This window comes from Pseudorasbora parva, chromosome 10, assembly GCF_024679245.1.
Source record: "Pseudorasbora parva isolate DD20220531a chromosome 10, ASM2467924v1, whole genome shotgun sequence".
NCBI lineage: Eukaryota > Metazoa > Chordata > Actinopteri > Cypriniformes > Gobionidae > Pseudorasbora > Pseudorasbora parva.
This window is the reverse complement of record NC_090181.1, coordinates 45,971,476-45,993,706: the sequence shown is the minus strand read 5'-3', so window position 1 is coordinate 45,993,706 and position 22,231 is coordinate 45,971,476. Positions and strand designations below refer to the sequence as shown.

Below are 22,231 nucleotides of genomic sequence, written 5' to 3'. Positions count from 1 at the left end.
CTCTTTTTGGACAGACTTTTGCTGGAGCGCGTTCAGGTGTGCCACACTCACAAAACCACCCTCACACACACCGCTGCAAAAAACGCTCTTCTTACTCAGTATTTTTGTCTTGTTTCTAGTCAAAATATCTAAAACATTCTTACATTAAGAAACATTTACTAGACCAGTAAAAAATATTGTCTTGTTTTGGGGAAAAATAACTCACAATGAAGAGAGTTTTTGCTTAAAATAAGATAAATAATCTGCCAATGGGGTGAGAAAAATCATTTGTTTTCTGTTTGAATTAAGATTATTTTTTGTCAAGCTAATTTTTAGATGTTTGGACTAGAAAAAAGACAAAAATACTAAGTAAGAAAAGCATTTTTGCAGTGCAATGTAAATTAGCATGTTGATTTACAGTGTGCGGCCCTAAATCTTCTGGTTGTGCCCCTAAAATGTTCCCTTTGGGTCCATTGCGCTCCTAGTGAAAAACGTTAGTCTGAAGCCCTGCTTTAAGACATTTTAAGGCCTTTGCTGAAGGTCAAATTAAACTTTTATTTTTAAAGCCCTGATGTGATATTTGTCTTCACTGAGGCTAACAGATGCCCAATATTTTTTAACAGTGTAGTTATAAGTTGTTTTTATTATCATTGATATCGTTTTTGAATTAAATTGTATTTTTATATTTTCTGTTCATTTCAATTGTAGTTTTAGTCATGTAGTTTTGTCATTTATATTATTTTTCTAAAAATATCTCTCTATAGTTTATTTATTTATTTGTGCAACTAGATGAGATAAAGCCAGTATATTAACAGACTAATATAATAGGCTGGTTAATTTGCTGATATTTGGACCTTAATTCATAATTCTTACTATTCATTTTCATTTGTTAAATCATTAGGATATTAAGATCATGTTCATGAAGATATTTAGTATTTGTCCTGCCATAAATATATCATAAATGTATTATTAGTAGTAATATACATTAGTAAGGATTTCAGTTGGACAACTTTAAAGGAGATTTTCTCCATATTTAGACTTTTTGGCACCCTCAAATATTTACAGATATTATCGTATCCTAACAAACCATACATCAGTGGAAAGATTATTTAATCTTTTATTTTATTTTTTTATTACCACACTGTAAAAATTATATAGAAAATAAGTTACCTGGTTGCCTTAAAATTTTGAGTTAATGCAATGACATTTTTGAGATCTGACAACCTTTATTAAAAAATTATTAAAAGATTGTGTAAGCATATTGGGTAATTGTGTGTTTTATTTGTGATGATGCAGCCAAATTGTGCTATTTTCATGATTTATCGAAAATGTTATGTGGTTCAGATACAATAATATTTTGAGTTTCTATTTATTAAACCAATTTCCTTCATTGTATCAACTCAAATTTTTAATTTCAATAAACTCAATTTTAAGGCAACCGGGTTACTTACTTTTTTAAGTTAGACCAACAAAAAACAACAAAGTTGTTTTACAGTGCGGGATTCGGGGTCATATTTAAGTTGAAATGACTTAAATATTCAAGTTCATTGTACTTAAAAAATTGAAGGCTGCATATCAGGTGTTATTTCTGCATAGTGTCTATTTAGTAATCATTTAAGGACTGTTATCATTAATGAGTGCAGTGTGTGGCCTGAAGATCATGTTTCTGAGCCTCAGTCTTTAAAGCCTAATGTAAGTGTGTTTGTCTCCGGTGTGTGTCATGAAATAATGTGTAATAATTTATCAATCACAGCAGCTGGACTTTCTGAAGAAGCTTCTTTATCCAGCTCCGGCCATGACTCCCTCTCAGACTGTCACAAAAGCCACGCTCAACTCATCTCCCTGACCCTCATAACAAGCCCCGTTATCCTACACTGATAACTTCTTCCTTTTCTCTCATATTTAATTAAAGCTAATTAAAAATGCCAGCCTCGTTTAGTCACTGACAAGATTCATCTGTGTTCCTGATAGCCAAATAAATGCGGGCGCTGCTTCATATTCATGAGTGTGAGGTGACAGCGTCCCCTGGCTCCTAAAGCGGAGGAGTGTGTGTGTGTTAGTGTGTGTTCAGCAGATTCGGATGGCCTTAGAGCAATCAGAAAGCCTTCGCAAACACTCGCTGGATTTCAACTTTGCGGCCCACCCTCGTCTCGCAGAATAATGCAGCATCGACACAATCACAATGAAGAGGAAAAGCTCTCGCTATGCAAACGGCGTGATTAAGGGCCGGAGAAAACGCGGGTTTGTTAATGAGGCCGCGTGACACAAGGTCAAAAGAGAACGCTTTCTGATGCTGATTCGCCCAAACGTCCACCGGCACGGCCACACTACTCACGCAGGAGCCGCATTCATTTCATCTTGTCTAAATATCTAACAATTCTTAAATCCAGATGCATTTTCTAGATCAGTAAAATTACATAAGATATTTTGTCTTGTTTTCTTAACAATAAAATCAAAGTGAGTTTTTGCCTAAATCAGGCAAAATGATCTGCCAATGGGGTGAGAAAAATAATCTTATTTCTGAGTGAAATCTTGTTTCTTGTTTTTAGAAATAAGATTATTTTTCTCAGCCCATTGGCAGATCATTTTGCCTGTTTTAAGCAAAAACTCTCTTCATTTAGATTTTATTTTCAACAAACAAGACAAAATATCTTTACTGATCTAGTAAATGCATCTTGATTTAAGAGCTTTCAGATATTTAGACTAGAAAAATTACTAAATAGGAAAAGCATTTTTTGCGGTGTATTCAGTTTATGAGCCACGCTCTTCTGAGATCAGTTTTTATGACTGATGGCAACAAACTACATTGTAAAAAAAAAAGTCTATTAATACAATCATTTACCTGGGTGCCTTAAAATTTTGAGTTCATTGAAATTAAAACTTTGAGTTAATACAATGAACATTTTTGAGAACTGACATCTTCATTCAAATAGTGTTAAAAGATTTTGTAAGCATATTGTGTAATTGTGTTTTATCTGTAGTAATGCATCCCGTGCTTAAATGTTCAATGTGGCTCCACTGAGTACAAGACAAATTCCCCTCGGGGCAATAAAGGTTCATTCATTCAAACGTGCCAAATTGTGCTTAAGAAAACTTTTTTTAATTTTATGTGGTTCAGATACAATAATATTTGGAGTTTCTATTTATTAACCAATTTCCTTCATTGAATCAACTCAAAGTTTTAATTTCAATGAACAGTGACACACACACACACCCACACATAGACACAAACACAGACACACACACACACACACACACACACACAGACAGACACACACTCGCATCGACCAAACACACACACACACAAACAATTATTCACTCACACAGACACACACACGCACATGTCGCAAACACACACACACACACACACACACACACACACACTCATGCACACGTACACATACACACACGCAGAATACTATTTGGTGTTTCTATTTATTAAACTCAAATTTTAAATTTCAATGAACTCAACATTTTAAGGCAACCAGGTTACTTACTTGTTTTAAGTTAAACCAACATTATCATTGATATAGTTTTTGAATTAAATTGTATTTTTATATTTTCTGTTCATTTCAATTGTAGTTTTAGTCATGTAGTTTTGTCATTTATATTATTTTTCTAAAAATATCTCTCTATAGTTTATTTATTTATTTATGCAACTAGATGAGATAAAGCCAGTATATTAACAGACTAATATAATAGGCTGGTTAATTTGCTGATATTTGGACACTAATTCATAATTCTTACTATTCATTTTCATTTGTTAAATCATTAGGATATTAAGATCATGTTCATGAAGATATTTAGTATTTGTCCTGCCATAAATATATCATAAATGTATTATTAGTAGTAATATACATTAGTAAGGACTTCAGTTGGACAACTTTAAAGGAGATTTTCTCCATATTTAGACTTTTTGGCACCCTCTAATATTTACAGATATTGTCGTATCCTAACAAACCATACATCAGTGGAAAGATTATTTAATCACATTTATTTATTTATTTTTAAAATCACCACACTGAAAAATTATATAGAAAATAAGTTACCTGGTTGCCTTAAAGATTTGAGTTAATACAATTCGACAACCTTTATTAAAATATTCTGTAAGCATATTGGGTAATTGTGTGTTTTATTTGTGATGACGCAGCCAAATTGTGCTATTTTTATGATTTATCGAAAATTTTATGTGGTTCAGATACAAAAATATTTTGAGTTTCTATTTATATTAAACCAATTTCCTTCATTGTATCAACTTAAATTTTAAATTTCAATAAACTCAATTTTAAGGCAACCAGGTTACTTACCTTTTTTAAGTTAGACCAACAAAAACCAACAAAGTTGTTTTACAGTGCGGGATTCGGGGTCATATTTAAGTTGAAATGACTTAAATATTCAAGTTCATTGTACTTAAAAAATTGAAGGCTGCATATCAGGTGTTATTTCTGCATAGTGTCTATTTAGTAATCATTTAAGGACTCTTATCATTAATGAGTGCAGTGTGTGGCCTGAAGATCATGTTTCTGAGCCTCAGTCTTTAAAGCCTAATGTAAGTGTGTTTGTCTCCGGTGTGTGTCATGAAATAATGTGTAATAATTTATCAATCACAGCAGCTGGACTTTCTGAAGAAGCTTCTTTATCCAGCTCCTTCTGGAACGTGGTTCAGTAAATGTTCAGCCATTAGCTTCAGCTCTGTTCAGTGTGTGTGTGTGTGTGTGTGTGTGTGTGTGTGTGTGTGTGTGTGTGTGTGTGTGTTTGAAGCGGCGCTCCGGATCATCTCTACTCACCACTGTCACTGTCGGAGCGCTCGGGGGTCTGAGGCCTCAGCCGCTGGCTTTACACACACACGGAGAGACATTATGTTAGACACACGAGATCACATCACACACACACACAAGCTAATACTTACACAGACTCTCACACACACACACACACACACACACACACACACACACACACTAATATTAATACTAACACACTCACACACACACACACACACTCCTCTATATGACAGTATTTACTCTGACTATAGCTTGTTTTCCATCATTTTAACCAAACAGCGACTTCTAGAAGTGAAGAATTAAAGTAAATGCAAGCGTTTAAGAATTAATGACACTGATGTTGAAGAAGCTTGATTTGATTATTGTGCCTCTGCTTCGTAGCGTTTGGTCCGCTAGTGGAAAAACTTCTCAATAACACTTCATAACATTACTAATACACACGAACGAACTACAGACAGCATACACTCATCTGGGCCAATGCGAATCTCAACATGATGACCGTCAGAGCTGTATTTGTTAACATTATTTAATGCGCAGTGAATTAAATGCTGTCATTAATATTGATCTCCGTGTTGTTTAACGAATGCATTGACTAATGTTAACGCTGATCTGTAGGACAGCACACTGCAAAAAATGCTTTTCTTACTTAGTATTTTTGTCTTGTTTCTAGTCCAAACATCTAAAAATTCTTACATTAAGAAACATTTACTAGACAAGCAAAAATTATTGTCTTGTTTTGGGGAAAAATAACTCAAAATGAAGAGAGTAAAATAAGATAAATAATCTGCCAATGGGATTTCAAACAGAAAACAAGATTATTTCTCCTAATTGTGTTATTTTTTCCTAAAACAAGACAATCATTTTTACTTGACTAATAAATGTTTCTTAATGTAAGAATTTTTAGATATTTAGACTAGAAACAAGACAAAAATACTAAGTAAGAGCATTTTTTGCATTGCAGGGATGATCCCAACGCCTCGATCCGCAGCTGGACTGCGCCATCAGTGATGGTTCTTATATTATCACAGCAGCACACTTTCAGCATGACGGCACTTTCCCTCCGCAAATCAGGAGCATTAACAAACATAAACCTAAACAAACATGTCCTGAACCTGAAGTAAAGAGAGAACTGAACTCACTCCTCCAGCTCCTCCGCAGCCAGCCGTCTTCCAGACCTGTGGAGGACATCACAAATCAAACTCACAACAATCAGCGCACAATCACAACTCAATCAGTGTGTGTGTGTGTGTGTGTGTGTGTGTCCTCTCGGCTACAACCACAGCAGTTCCATCAGCAATTAATCACCTTTCATTTTAAAATCAGCATTTTTATGCATTCATTTTCACACTGTTCCGGAAAATAATTGACTCTTTATTTCAGGTACAACATTAACCCTTAACTTGTTTATCCAGTAAAGTCTTTTAGTGTAATTGTCCAGACGTCCTCCTTCAGCTCGTGCTTCAGTGTCTTTCTGCTGTCAAATCTGACCTGAGTTTATCAAGCTAACGCGACAATAACTGGAATATTGATCATAACTTTACTTGATTATCCATCATCATTTATTATAGAAATCATGAGTATCAGATATGATCATCAGCTTTATTAGTCAATCATCATCGTGTTGCTTTGCATTATATGATTAAAAATTACAGATCATCAAACTGAGCTGCAAAAAATGCTCTTCTTATTTAGTTTTTTTTTTTGTTTCTAGTCTAAATATCTAACAATTTTTAAATCAAGATGCATTTACTAGATCAGTAAAACGACATGAGATATTTTTTCTTATTTTCTGGGAAAATAAAATCTAAATGAAGAGAGTTTTTGCTTAAATCAGGCAAAATGATCTGCCAATGGGGTGAGAAAAATAATCTCATTTCTGATTGAAATCTTGTTTCCGTCCCAAACAGAAATAAGATTATTTTTCTTCATTTAGATTTTTTCCCCTAGAAAACAAGAAAAAATATCTTCTGTCGTTTTACGGATCTAGTAAATGCATCTTGATTTAAGAATTGTTAGATATTTAGACTAGAAACAAAATTACTAAATAAGAAGAGCATTTTTTACAGTGTGAGCAATTAAATATCATCTTACTAAGATTTATTATTGGCAGATATTTATATTTATATGCATTTTATATTTATATGCATTAGTCTCTGTTATAAAGATCTCATTGATTTAAAGGCATCATAATTTCATCTTTTCGTCCATATTAATATCAGCATCTGCAGCAGATTAACATATTTTTGCTCAGTTTGAGTCTCTGAATAAAATTGAGCTTTTTTACTCCACATTCTCGCAATATCTGACTATATGAGCCATAAACACCTGATTTATGAAATTTAATACAGATTACATATAGATTTTATCTAAACATTCAATAAACTGTTTATTTAAATACATCAAAAAAATTGTTATTTCACATGTCAGACTTTACACGTTTAATGTATCAGGAATCCTGCTGGTGTTTAGTGCCACCTAATGGCTCCTGAGACTGGACAGTGTTCATTATGCAGCACAACATTATGACCAGGTGAAGTGAATAACACTGATGATCTCTTCATCACGGCTCCTGTTAGTGGGTGGGATATATTAGGCAGCAAGTGAACATTTTGTCCTCAGTTGATGTGTTAGAAGCAGGAGAAATATGATATCGATGGCTCGTGTGTGTTTTCTGTGTGCTGATAATCAGGGTGTAACGCAGCGCCATAAACATGCTCAAACTGTCTGGAAAACTATTTTCTTACTTAGTATTTTTGTCTTGTTTTAAGTCCAACTATCTAAGAATTCTTACATTAAGAAGCATTTACTAGACAATTAAACATTTTTGTCTTGTTTTGGGAAAAAATAACTCAAAATGAAGAGAGTTTTTGCTTAAAATAAGATAAATAATCTGCCAAAGGGGTGAGAAAAATAATCTTAATTCAAACAGAAAACAAGATTATATTTCTCACCCCATTGGCAGATTATTTATCTTATTTTAAGCAAAAACTCTCTTCATTTTGAGTAATTTTTTCCCAAAATAAGACAATAATTTGTACTTATCTAGTAAATTTTTCTTGTTTTAAGAATTTTTAGATGTTTGGACTAGAAACAAGACAAAAATAATAAGTAAGAAGAGCATCTTTTGCAGTGTGTCTAGAAAAAGTTGTTCGGGATAAAATATATTGTGACAATTTGGCTTCAAAGGTTCATCAATAAACTGACAGATCGTTTAGTGTCGATTAGGAGTGATAGATCTGCGAATGCTGGGATTTGTGCAGTGGGATTAGAGGAGCAGAGCGGCGGTGATTGAGCACGAGCTGACATTGAGATGAAGAAGAGTCCTTGTGTTCTTCATGTTTCAGAAGGAGGATCAATGCAGGACAAGCCCTTTAACACCACACTGACAATCAGGAGAAGTTTGGCACACGCTCCGACCTTTCCTGATACCTCTAGAGTTTGCTCTGTCATGTACATTTTGCGATTAATTGCTGAAGCTTTTATCACGGTATACGGTATTGTCACGGTACTGAAATAACAAAAAAAGTGTTGTCATAGTAAAACAGCTTAAAGAATAACTCTCTGAGCAATGCACCAAAAAATATATCAAAATCAAATTTTCAAACAGATTAAAGTGCAAAAGAATTAGGCTATAAAGAACAACAGGTAACACATTACAATAAGGTCTCATTATTTATTGCTTTAACTAAGATTGAGCAATAGCTACATATTTTTGTGTTAATGTTAGTTAAGAAATACAAATTATTATTCATTATTAGTTTTATCTTAGGTCCATTAAATAAGTTCTTCTTCACTGCAAAAACTGCTCTTCTTCTCAGTCATTTTGTCTTGTTTCTAGTCGAAATATCTAACATTTCTTCAATCAATGTGCTTTTCATTAGTTTCTGACTGAAATGTTTCTGTGAACAGAAATCAGATTATTTTTCTCACCCCATTGGCAGATAATTTTGCCTGTTTTAAGCAAAAACTCTCTTCATTTTGATTTGATTTTCAAGAAAACAAGAAAAAATATCTAATGTCGTTTTACTGATCTAGTAAATGCATCTTGATTTTACAAAGTTTTAGATATTTGTGCTGGAAACAAGACAAAAATACAGAGAAAGAAAGCCTTTTTTTTTTTTGCAGTGCACAGAAGAGCAAGATTTCCTGAGACACTACACTTTAGGTTACTAATAAATCATTCATAAGGGCTGTTTTCTTGTTCAAAATTCAATCTTATAAGTTAAATGCACAGTGTAAGACATGTAAAAAAAGACAAGAGGCTAATATCAAGATCAATATTGGTGTGGCCTGCCTGTATTTTCACAGACAAACGCACGCCACATCTCTGGAATAGACTACAGTGTGTAAAATAGCATATATGCATCAGTTATGTTCTCAATTTAATTTACAGAGCAATCCCAGCAAAGTTTATAGGCGAAGTATAGAAGAGACTATACACTGTAAAAAAATATTTAAAATAAGTTACCCGGCTGCCTTAACATTTTGAGTTCATTGAAATTAAAAATTTAAGTTATTTTAATACATTTAATAAACATTTTTGAGAATCGACAACCTTTATTAAAATATTATTAAAAGATGTTGTATGCATATTGGGTAATTGTGTTTTATTTGTGATGACGCAGCCAAATTGTGCTATTTTCATGATTTATCACATTTTTTATGTGGTTCAGATACAATAATATTTAGAGTTTATATTTATTAAACCAATTTCTTTCATTGAATCAACTCAAATTTTTGAATTTCAATGAACTCAAAATGTTAAGGCAACCAGGTTACTTACCTTTTTAAGTTAAACCAACAATATATTTTTGTAGTGTAGGGTTGGTGTGTGTGGCATCACGAGGGTGGCTCGCCATCAATGATATTGTCCATCCGCACAACCCTAGTCTTACCGTCAAAAAGAATAAGCTATTAGATATCCTCGGATTAAATCACTAATTTTAGCGTTTTTGTAAAATGATGCAGTCTCGTTATAGTCTAAGTCATGGAAAAAAGCTTGTTGACAAACATATTTCATCTCGTCTCGTCTGACGAAATTAACACAAAAATACTCTCATAGAATTGTTCCCCATTCACATCATTATATGACCGACACACAGCAACGGTTGAGTTAAAAATCTTCATTTGTGTTCTCCTGAAGAAACAAACACACCTACATGTTGATGCCCTGGGGGTCAGCAGATCAACATCAGGCTCATTTATGGGGGAACTATCCCTTTAAGGGATACAAGCTTTCCTGGCAGTCTCACTATTATATTAACATTTTAGGGTTCATACAAAAATGTAAATAAAATATTTTTTTCTGAGGATTTAAATATTATTGGAGTTCGTTTTACAATAGATTTTATTTGTGAAATTGACCAGCGATTTCTGAGGGATCTGCACGTGTGTCGATTGTACATTCAGAATCTGCAGTGGGATTGAATGGATTCAGAGGGATGGATCTGATGAGCTTTTTATCTGACATTAGGAGAAGTTTGGCCATCTCAGCACATTTAACAGCAGATGACGCCATCATGTGGCGACTGACGGCTCTGCTCGCTGGGCCTCTAATGATAAAACTACACATCCTACAGGATTAGCTGCCATTTATTAAAAGTGTTTTACATCCAGAAATCATGCACTGCAGAAATGCTCTTCTTATTTAGTAATTCTGTCTTGTGTCTAGTCTAAATATCTTGATTTATATTCTTAAATCAAGATGCATTTACTAGATGAGTAAAACAACATAAGATATTTTTACTTGTTTTGTTGAAAATAAAATCTAAATGAGTTTTTGCTTAAAACAGGCAAAATGATCTGCCAATGGGGTGAGAAAAATAATCTTATTTCTGTTTGAATTATTTCTGTTTGAAATAAGATTATTTTTCTCACCCCATTGGCAGATTATTTATCTTATTTTAAGCAAAAACTCTCTTCATTTTGAGTTATTTTTCCCAAAACAAGACAATTACTTTTGCTTGTCTATTAAATACTTCTTGTTTTAAGAATTTTTAGATGTTTGGACTAGAAACAAGACAAAAATACTGAGTAAGAAAAGCATTTTTGCAGTGTGCAAACACAACTTACACGTGATGCATGTCCTTGTTCCTGTTTGTTTGATTTATATTAAAAGTAATGTATATTTGCATTTATTCATTTCACAGACACTCTTACCCAAAGCGGCTTATAAATGAGGAACACAAGCAAGTCAATGAACACAAGAAGGCTTAGAAATACAAAGTTTAAGAATTGGTTCAGAGACTATAGGAAAAAAGCATATTAATGGAATAATTTGTGCATTTATAGATTAATAAAACACTGAAGGCACGTGTCTTAGTTTGTTGGCGATGTGTGGCAGAATAGTGTGAGCTTTTGGAGCATCTCAGACTCACTTGGCAGATCCGGATCCTGTGCTCTCCTCCGCCCATCCTCCCTGCCGACGGGCCGGTTTAGGTGGTGGACCCTGACACACACACACACACACACACACACACACACATCAGTATACATCCAACAGGCCTGAGGCCGCCAAACTATTCGAATAATCGGACTGTCTGTTAACACTAAGTGCAAATAGCCCGCCTCGTTGGCAGATGCGATGTCTGGTTAGGACAGACAGAAGTTTAAAAGTGTCTGTCAATGGCAGTGGTGTGGTGAAGAAACACACACACACACACACACTTTTGATGCAAAACTACCACAGTTTGAATCCGCCTTCTGCTGAACTCGTTCATCTCGCTTTGTCCATCGCATACAATATTGAAAAGGCATTTCTTTTTATAATAAATATGAGGGAAAAAATGCATGTGTAAATTGGAGCTCTAATGGTTCTTTCATAATAAAGGGTTTATCGGGCAGGAATACACTGCAAAAAATGCTCTTCTTACTCAATCAATTAGACTAATTCTAGTCTAATTATCTAAAGAATCTTGTTTTCTTAAAGGGGGGGGTGAAATGTTGTTTCATGCATACTGATCTTTTTACACTGTTAAAGACTTGGAATCCCATACTAAACATAGACAAAGTTTCAAAAGTTAAGGTGGACGTTTTATGGGAGTATTTCTTTGTCAAAAATACTACTTCCGGTTAGTCATAAGTTTCGGCAAGTTTTTTGCGATCATGCGTCCACTTGACGTTAATGGGGGCGGAATTTCCTTGTATGGGCCTTACGGACAATTCTACCGGAAGAGCGTGAGAGAGAGCGAGGGAGAGAGCGAAAGCAACAGCCTACGCCCATCAAAGCGCTGGCTTGTAGGCTGCTGGACAGGTGATGTGCACATAACAATGTCACCAAAAAAGTGCGTTTTTGGTTGCCAGACCAAGACAGTCCTGCACAGATTCGCCAAAACCCCGCGTTAAGGCAACAGTGGATGTAATTTGCTTTTCCGGATCAGCAACTGAGTTGCGCGAATGTTTATATCTGTTCGCTGCATTTCGGTGCCGACTGTTTCATAAACAAGGCCCAGCTCGACGCCGGATTTTCCCAATCGCCTAATGCTGAAGGATGGAGCAGTCCCAACGTTAGAAGGGTGAGTGAGACTGCTTCAAATGTCTGTGTTTTTTTTAGTCCGCTTACTGTCTACACAAACCACGCGTAAACACACAAACACACGTGCACAACTGCACTTCCCACATGTACACCTTCAAAGACAAAAATACGACGATATAATTCAAGTATAAATATGTAAATAACACAAGCCGCTAAGCATATTATATAGTTAGTGTATAACTTGTACCACATACAGACGTCCTGCTCTAGTCGTTTTTGCTGCTGCTCCTGTTCAACTGCAGCCTCTGGGTCTGATTCCGGATCATAGATGTATGGCTGTATCTGATTAAAAGCCATATTTTTATTTTCAATAAAGTTTTTTTCCCGCTGTTAGGGATGACGCACTCGACTCAACACAATAGCAGCAGCGAGCACACGTCATTATTTAGCTCCGCTCACACGACACGCCCCCACCCGCTCGGCTTTTTTCGGAAAGACTCGGAACAGCGCATCTTTCTTATATAATTATTAAAAAAATAAAGACTTTTCGGAGATATGCAGGATGCAATGCTACTCTATAGGTACTCAAGATTGACATGACACTGACTGAAACTGAGTGTTTCACCCCCCCCCCCCTTTAACAATAAAATCTAAATGAAGAGAGTTTTTGCTTAAATCAGGCAAAATGATCTGCCAATGGGGTGAGAAAAATAATCTTATTTCTGATTGAAATCTTGTTTCTTGTTTCTGTCCCAAAAAGAAATAAGATTATTTTTCTCATTTCTTATTTTTTCATTTAGATTTTATTTTCAACAAAACAAGAAAAAAAATCTTATGTTGTTTTACTGATCTAGTAAATGCATCTTGATTGAAGAATTGTTAGATATTTAGACTAGAAACAAGACAAAAATACTAAATAAGAAGAGCATTTTTCTGCAGTGTAGGGCTTCATTTTTTATTGAAAATAAATGCCTTTCCAATCAAGAAGAGGAATTAATTGTTCAATAAAGAACAGAATAAATAAAATCCAAAAACATAAGAACTCGATCACAATACCAACACACATATTCACAATATTCCTCATTATAATAATTAATATGCAGAGTAAAGGGGTGGGTCTGTCTGTCTATCTATCTATCTATCTGTCTGTCTGTCTGTCTGTCTATGTGTGTGTGGGATGTTTAATAAGGACTCTTTATACACAGTGTACACGCTGTCAGTCAGTATTCTCACACTTTAGCTCCTAACTTAATAAAACAAGCTGTGTGTCTCTGAGGAATGATTGGCTCTGTGTGTAGTGTTAATGTGAACAGGGATGATGAAAACTGTGCAAGAACACAAACGGAGGACTGATGAAGTGATGAAAACATGACACAAGTGAATGATGGATGAAGATGATGATGGGACATTTTCATCTGATATACACACAGTCAAACCAACAATTATTCAGACAGCTTCAACATTTCCTCAGATTATCAGTTTATTCAATATAGCTTAGAAAATAGGAACTGTGTCAGAACAAATCCAGCTTGATAACGTCAGATGACTGATAGAAAGGGATGTAATGATCACAATCAACCAATCAGCTGTTAGATTTAAGGACACAATTAGACAATACCAGTTTAGCTCAAGCAGTGCTTCATTTAGGTCAGTACTTGTGTCTTGTTTCCAGTCCAAATACCTAGAAATTCTTACATTAAAGCATTTACTAGACATGCAAACATTTTTGTCTTGTCTTGGAGAAAATAACTTAAAATTAAGCGAGTTTTTGCTTAAAATTAGCACTAAATCTGAATTCAGACAGAAAACAAGATTACTTTATCTTATTTTAAGCAAAAACTTTCATTTTGAGTTATTTTCCCCCAAAACAAGACAAAGGCTTTTGCTTGTCTAGTAAATGCTTTAATGTAAGAATTTTTAGGTATTTTGGACTAGAAACAAGAGTAAGTAAGAAGGTAAGAAAAGCTTTTTTTTTTTGCAATGTTGACTTTATTTTGCTCTCAAACATTATATCTGTGTTGCAGAGCTTATTGATTACTGGACAAACGAAAAGCTCTTCATCAATAAATAAAAGTATATGCTTGTCCTGCAAGTGCCTGAAAACGTGAGCAAAAACAGAAGCTATTAAATGTCTAATGTTCGTCAATGCAAATGAAAATGAAAAGTGACGGGTAATGATAGATTGATTGTGGTGTATTCTTTACGAATGCAAACACAGCCTCTGAGATATATAGCACAGGTTGATTTGCTGCTCAAGAATCATATCTGATTTTTATCAATCCACTTCTTTATTAAAACTTGGTAATGTATTGCAGTTTATGTGTTTTCAACACTGATAATAATCATCAATGTTTCTTGAGCAGTAAATGATCATGTTAGAATGATTTATGAAGGATCACGTGACACTGTAATATTGCTGAAAACAATTTTACAGTTAAAGTCTATTTTTTTGCAGAGATGACTTCTTTCCAAAAAATCTAAATTATTCCAAACTTTACAGAAGTGTGTACTAACATACACTCTTAGAAGAAAAGGTCCTATCGGCGCTACGTATTTGGAACCCATAAAAGGTTCTATATAGAACCCTTTTTAAGTGCCAAAAGGGTTATTTCTTGTCATTATAGAACCTTTTTAGCATAAAAGTTTCTTTGGAGTTGAGTAAAGAAGCCTATGGGTGTGTATAGAGCCCCAGTGAAGCCTTTTTTTCTAAGAGTGTGGTTTATTCTTTATGTGAAGCGCTGGGTGATGATATATGTACATTGTGCGCTGAAATGAAAGACCGGGGACACTCAGAGCGCGCTGAAGAGGGGTGTGTGTGTGTGTGTGTGTGGGAACTTCTCTGACCGGGCATGACCCAAAATAACTTCACAGGGGGGAAAAACATCTCATTTTATTCTTTAATTCTGAAAATAGAATGGCTTGGGCTACGGCGGCGGTTCTGTGACTAGCGGTTCAGCTCTAAAATGACAGAAATTCCTCGGGGCACAACAAGGGTGGGCAACACACAAATACATTTGAAAAAAGACACATTTCTCATTACCAAATTGGGTCTGCAAATAAGCCAGAGCCCTGCAGGAATTCGGTTACTTTCAACATAAAAAACACAGCAGAGCAAATAAACTTCCGTTCCTGGGTTCCTTCAGCGGGGTCATTTGTAAATCCTGATGTCAGGACTGGGGGGGGGCTTTCATGCAACTCGTGGAATATGGGTCAGCAGAGAGAGAGAGAGAGAGCGAAGTTCATCAAGTGCCATTTTTCACCTGAATAAAATCACTTTAAAGCGTTAATTCAGCCAAAAATGTAAATTGTGTGATTAATTCCTCCTGTGGTTGGACAGCCGTCAGACCTCCGCTCATCTTCACACACAGATGAAGATATTAGTGTTGAAATCCGATGGCTCAGAAAGGCCTTCATTGACACCAATGTCATTTCCTCTCTCAAGACCCATAAAGGCACTAAAGACGTCGTTACAAAGCCCATCTCACTACAGCGGCTCTACAATCATTTTATGAAGACACAAGAATAGTTTTTGTGCGCAAAAAAAAATCTAAATAACGTCTTTATCCGCCAAGTTATTGCCGTGAACTAAAGCCCTGCATTTATGCCCGAGCCCGACGGGCCCCGACTTTTTTACGCCCCTCGGGCCGGGCTTCGGGCCAATTTTCATGTCATAGCCTACCTAAAACGCGGGCCGGGCTTCGGGCCTTTTTATAGGCTTCTCCTTCGTTTTATATTTATTTTATCAATTAAAAGGAACAATGAGTTCTGCGCTGGTGGAAACAACACGAGACCATAATAGCTAACGCAACTGTTAAGATGGCTCGCACAGTGTTCAGAGCATAGGTTCAGAGTCCGCGCCAGCAGCAGCGCGCGTTTCTTCAGCACGGAGACACACTGCAAGCGTGGTGTGAGCATGGCGTTTCTGTTGCGTGTCATCCGTGGGGCGTCTGGTGCTATTAATGTACAGGGAAGCCCTATACTTCATGTTAAATATAAATATATTGCCTATTGATACAGCAAAGACAACTTCGGCAGTAGCCGGCCCATGCCATATCCATGGTATTGACGGCAAAAGGCTACAGAATAATTCGTTCTGTATTGACAGGTTTAATATTTCAAAATCGATAATTAGGCTATGTTGTCTTTTATTATTACAATTAGGCCTATCTGCATTTATGTTAACCTACAGACTTTCAAACATTATGTCATTATGTGTCACAATGTTTTATGGGCTATATGTTGTAGTCAGATAGATATGATGGTGCTGCAACACGCATCGCCGCAAATGACTAATGCAAGCCAACGCAAATGGCCGTAAATGAAACTTAAAATAAGTCTAAGATAGTCAAAAACACCATCATCTTCAATAAAAACGAATGAGATGAATGAGATCATTATCTTACCAGTGCGTCGCGCTCTCTTATGTGGTATTTGAATCTGAAATAAGCTGCTGAATAAAATGCATCTTAATCTTTTGCTTCCGTTGCTGTAAACTCCGTTAAATGAGCATATACCCCGGGAATTGAAGATGGGATTTATATTCATTTGCGTAGGTGTAAGGTAGGCTATAAGACAACCTGCATGTGCTTTTTTTATTTTATTTGTTTAGCTCCGTTTGCGAGAGCCGCGAGCAGAATCAGCCTGCCTCAGCTCGTCAAAAATGCCTTTTAGGCTACTGGTGGTAATAGTTGGCGAAATTAACTAACATTGTGATGCTTGAAGTGTTTTATGGATTTTATTATAGGCAAGACAAGTCAAGAGTTGATTTGAGAGACTAAAATAATTAAATATGCGGTTAACTCACTGTCGGCCGCTGGCCGCTTTTGGTCGTCACTTAAAAAAATTAAAACTATAATTTAACAAACAAAAAAATGCTCTAAACATTTTTCTAAATTAACGTAACAAAGAAACGAAACGAAAAATAACTACTTTGACATTAAAAACAAAACAGAACTATTTTAATGGCTGCAACAATGTAAAAAAAAAAAAAAAAAAAAAAAAAAACGGGCTCCAGTCGGACTCGGGCCGAGAATTTTGATAAGCTGTCGGACACGGGCCGGGCTAGGGCCTCAGCGTCTCGGGCCCGGGCCGGGCTAGGGCCTAGATTTGAGGCCCGTGCAGGGCTCTACCGTGAACTCAACGCATGCGTGAGAATATGACCCAGCTCTGCCGTTCATGACCAGAAGAGGCCGACACGGAAGACAATAACTTGGCGGATAAAGTCGTTATTTAGATTTTTTTGCGCACAAAAACTATTTTCTTCGCTTTGTAAAATGATTGTCCAGCCGCTGCAGTGAGATGGGCTTTGTATCGATGTGTTTAGTGCCTTTATGGGTCTTGTGAGTGGGAATGGACTGAATGCCAATGGAGGCCTATCTGAAGCCTTTCTCAGCTTTCAACTAAAATATCTTCATTTGTGTTCTGAAGATGAACGAAGGTCTTATGCTGCGTTCACACCGCACGCGAATGACGTGAACAATTTGAATCCATTTGCTTCATTCGCGTGTGACATTCACTACACAACAGACGCGAATTTGCGTAATGGGAGGGGCTTCTGCCAGGCAGCGGCAGTCGGCAGAAGGACTAGCCGAGTTAAGGCTGCTCTCACCGGGGTTGATGAGCGCTGAGCTTCGGTGATCGCCTGGGTCTCACACCTCCGAAAACATCAGATCAAATTTTCAAATAGGAGCTCTCTTAATAAATAAATCACATATTTGAGCTTTAAACAACTACATTCTCGCCGGAAAAACTATTAAAACTACATTTTGTGACACAATGCAGTAGTATTTTTAAATTACTCTGGCCTCGGGGTTTCCCCTATGGGTTTCCCATCCGTAACTTCACCACGTGACAGCAGTAAGCAGGCTCCTCATTGGTTAACGCGGCGCGAATATCCGCCAAAGTTCAGATTTTTCAACTTGCACGAATCACGCGTTCAAAACGCTCAATTCGCGTGATCATTGCCGCGTCATTCGCGCCGCAGAATGCCTATTCGCGTCTCTGCATTGACTTAACATGTAAATCATTCGCGTGCGGTGTGAACGCAGCATTACGGGTGTCCAACGACATGAGGGTAGGGCTGGACAATAATTCAATATCAATATATATCGCGATATAATTTTTTTCAATAACGGTGATATGATTTTTAAACACATTTCCGATATTTCGATATATACATTACAGCATTCCTCACTGACTGACGTTCAGGGCGCAGCCGTCAGAAAGAGCAGAACATGATTGACTACTTGCGCGATGACGTACACCACAGAAACACAGTCAGTGCTCAGCAGTAGTAGGCTGATAGATCCAACGCGGCAAGTTTTAGCTACAAAAAGAGTTTCCCTGACCGCAACACAAATGTGACTGAACGAACTTCCACAAGTAAGGAGAAAGAAATAGTTGATAAGAGAAGAAAGACTAACGTTAATTCAGTGGGGTGGAAGTAGTTCGACGTGTCCCCCGCACTTTTAATAAAGTGTATTTTCATCCCCCGCACATTTACTGGGTCTCACCGGTCCTAGGATTCGAAACGGCGTTACCTGGAGCGGGGGCGGACAAGTTAACTGGGACGCTAAAGACCGCTTTCTCTAACCTCGGTTGATTGCGCGCTTCTTGAGGTCACGGGCAAGTGTATACATAGAAACCAACGTGAATACATCAAGATTTAATTTCAGAGACAAAAAATAATCTATGCATGACCTGTCATTTTATTCGTATCTAAATATGAGGAGGGTGCTCTCACAGAAAGTCCAAAAGCGGATTCATAGAAACTTAGCCTACTGTCGCGCTGGAGCTGCAGCTGAAGGAAAACAATCGTTATGAGCTGAAAGGTGACGACGACAGTCAGACGATTGCGACAATATATGAAAGCAATGAAGGAGCATCATGAGCAACAAAACTGTTTTCAACACTGATAATAATCATAAATGTTTGTTGAGCATCAAATCCTAATATGAGAATGATGAGTGACACTGAAGACTGGAGTAATGATGATAAATTCAGCTTTGATCACAGAAATAAATGACACTTTACTATATATTCACGTAGGGAACAGATAATGTAGATCAGAATAATATTTCACTGTATTACGTTTTTTACTGCATTTTTAATTAAATAACTGCAGCATTAAATATATGCTATAGTTTTGCATAGTTGGAAAATAGAGCGCTATGAATTGTTCTTCACTGAAATTTAAAACTTAAAAGAAAATGCTCAATAAACTGCGTCTGCGGCATAGGAGCACTGTGCTGTGAAGCAGATCCACCATCTGAAGCAGATCCATCCGCTAGAATATTCAGTCAGGCTGAATCCTGGCTGAAGACCTTTTGTTTAATCTATATTAAGAATAATATAATCAGCCTATGTTATAGTTTAAACTTAAAGATATTAATATTAATAAAGTGAGAGTCTTATGTTTATTTGATGTTGATTTCACATTTCTTTTTCATATAAAGGCTAAATACAAATAAAAGGTGAACATTAATTTATTTGTACTGGTTTTATTTCTAAAATATTATAGAGTTTTATAAGAGGACTATTCATAGACTTGACAAATACATTTTTCAGAAGTTTGTAGGTACAGACATCCTTTGTGGCAGTTCTTAGTAGTTTTTTCTAAAGCTTTTATATAGTTCATATCGATATCGGAATTATATCGTATCGACCGAAATTAAGAAAAATATCGTGATATGAATTTTGGCCATATCGTCCAGCCCTACATGAGGGGGAGTAATTAATGACATAATATTCATTTTTGGGTAAACTAACCCTTTAAGACACTCAAAATGTGTGGTCATGAGCCTCAGGGCTCTGTGTTCATGTATGTTTTTTTTGCTCTCATAGAATTGTTCCCCATTCACATCATTATATGACCGACACACAGCAACGGTTGAGTTAAAAATCTTCATTTGTGTTCTCCTGAAGAAACAAACACACCTACATGTTGATGCCCTGGGGGTCAGCAGATCAACATCAGGCTCATTTATGGGGAAACTATCCCTTTTAAGCTCAGGGAGTTGCAGAACATCAGCCTGTGTTTAGCATGAAGATCAATGATGACATTCAGTCAGTCTCAACACAGAGGCTCAGATCGTCCACTTCATAAACGCAAAACATATGAAACACTGAAAACAGGCCTGCCACTCATCACGGCAGAAAAATGTATTTCATGCAGATGTGAGGTCACAGGGGACTCGAGAATCCTGGTTTTACATCGGAAAACACAGCCTAATTTGGAAAGTTTACAGGAAAAAAAAAACATAGCTCGAATTCCTGGCAGAACTCATGTACGGCTCTCAGCACTCTTGGGGACAAACCAAGAGCGCCCAAAGATGGCATGCCTCAGATGCCAAAGCCCTGCAGTAACCAGCGGAGAAATGAGCCTCAAACCAGCTTTAGCTCATGTGTAGGGCAGAGAGTTCACTGAGAAAAACTCCTGAAAATAGACCAGCGCTCAGCACACTCATCCGTATACTCAACACTTCAGTGGTGCTGTACTCAAGACCATCTAAACCAAGACAAGACCAAGACCAGCGTGGGCAGAGACCAAGACCAGACCAAGACCAGCGTGTGCAGAGACCAAGACCACACCAAGACCAGACCAAGACCAGCGTGTGCAGAGACCAAGACCAGACCAAGACCAGCGTGTGCAGAGACCAAGACCAGACCAAGACCAGCGTGTGCAGAGACCAAGACAAGACCAAGACCAGACCAAGACCAGCGTGTGCAGAGACCAAGACCAGACCAAGACCAGCGTGTGCAGAGACCAAGACAAGACCAGCGTGTGCAGAGACCAAGACCAGACCAAGACCAGCGTGTGCAGAGACCAAGACAAGACCAAGACCAGCGTGTGCAGAGAACAAGACCAGACCAAGACCAGCGTGTGAAGAGACCAAGACCAGACCAAGACCAGACCAAGACCAGCGTGTGCAGAGACCAAGACCAGACCAAGACCAGTGTGTGCAGAGACAAAGACAAGACCAAGACCAGCGTGTGCAGAGACCAAGACCAGACCAAGAACAGTGTGTGCAGAGACAAAGACAAGACCAAGACCAGCGTGTGCAGAGACCAACACCAGACCAAGACCAGACCAAGATCAGCGTGTGCAGAGACCAAGACAAGACCAAGACCAGCGTGTGCAGAGACCAAGACCAGACCAAGACCAGCATGTGCAGAGAACAAGACAAGACCAAGACCAGCATGTGCAGAGACCAAGACCAGACCAAGACAAGACCAGCATGTGCAGAGACCAAGACCAGACCAAGACCAGCGTGTGCAGAGACCAAGACAAGACCAAGACCAGCATGTGTAGAGACCAAGACAAGACCTAGACAAGACCAGCATGTGCAGAGACCAAGACCAGACCAAGACCAGCGTGTGCAGAGACCAAGACAAGACCAAGACCAGCGTGTGCAGAGAACAAGACAAGACCAAGACCAGCATGTGCAGAGACCAAGACCAGACCAAGACAAGACCAGCATGTGCAGAGACCAAGACCAGACCAAGACCAGCGTGTGCAGAGACCAAGACAAGACCAAGACCAGCGTGTGCAGAGACCAAGACCAGACCAAGACAAGACCAGCATGTGCAGAGACCAAGACCAGACCAAGACAAGACCAGCATGTGCAGAGACCAAGACCAGACCAAGACCAGCGTGTGCAGAGACCAAGACCAGACCAGACCAAGACCAGCGTGTGCAGAGACCAAGACCAGACCAAGACAAGACCAGCAGGTGCAGAGACCAAGACCAGACCAGCGTGTGCAGAGACCAAGACCAGACCAAGACCAGCGTGTGCAGAGTGATAAGAGACAAAAGAAAAGGCAGTACTGGAGCGCATCTGTGAATCTCCTTTTCCGGAAAAAAGTTTGATATTTTTTAAATTTTGCGCGTGTGTGTGTGTGTTATAACTATAATTTATTCTGAAGCAATATTCCCACCAGTGTTCAATCAGATTTGACATATTTAAGTCTGCATATTTGTGAATTTTTATTTTTAATT

The 22,231-nt window shown here is 37.5% G+C and overlaps 1 protein-coding gene across 2 annotated transcripts in view; it reads right to left on the bottom strand.

The window, feature by feature from the left end:
* The window catches only part of LOC137090787 (Intraflagellar transport protein 43 homolog), a 49,591-nt gene that overhangs the window by 14,370 nt on the left and 12,990 nt on the right, over positions 1 to 22,231 (bottom strand). For both annotated transcript variants that reach the window (XM_067454741.1, XM_067454742.1), the window contains exons 3-5: positions 11,138 to 11,208; positions 5,900 to 5,935; positions 4,767 to 4,813 (exon numbers count right to left, since the gene is read on the bottom strand). In XM_067454741.1, the coding sequence (XP_067310842.1) occupies positions 4,767 to 4,813; positions 5,900 to 5,935; positions 11,138 to 11,208 (154 nt within the window). The remainder of the gene's footprint in view (positions 1 to 4,766; positions 4,814 to 5,899; positions 5,936 to 11,137; positions 11,209 to 22,231) is intronic.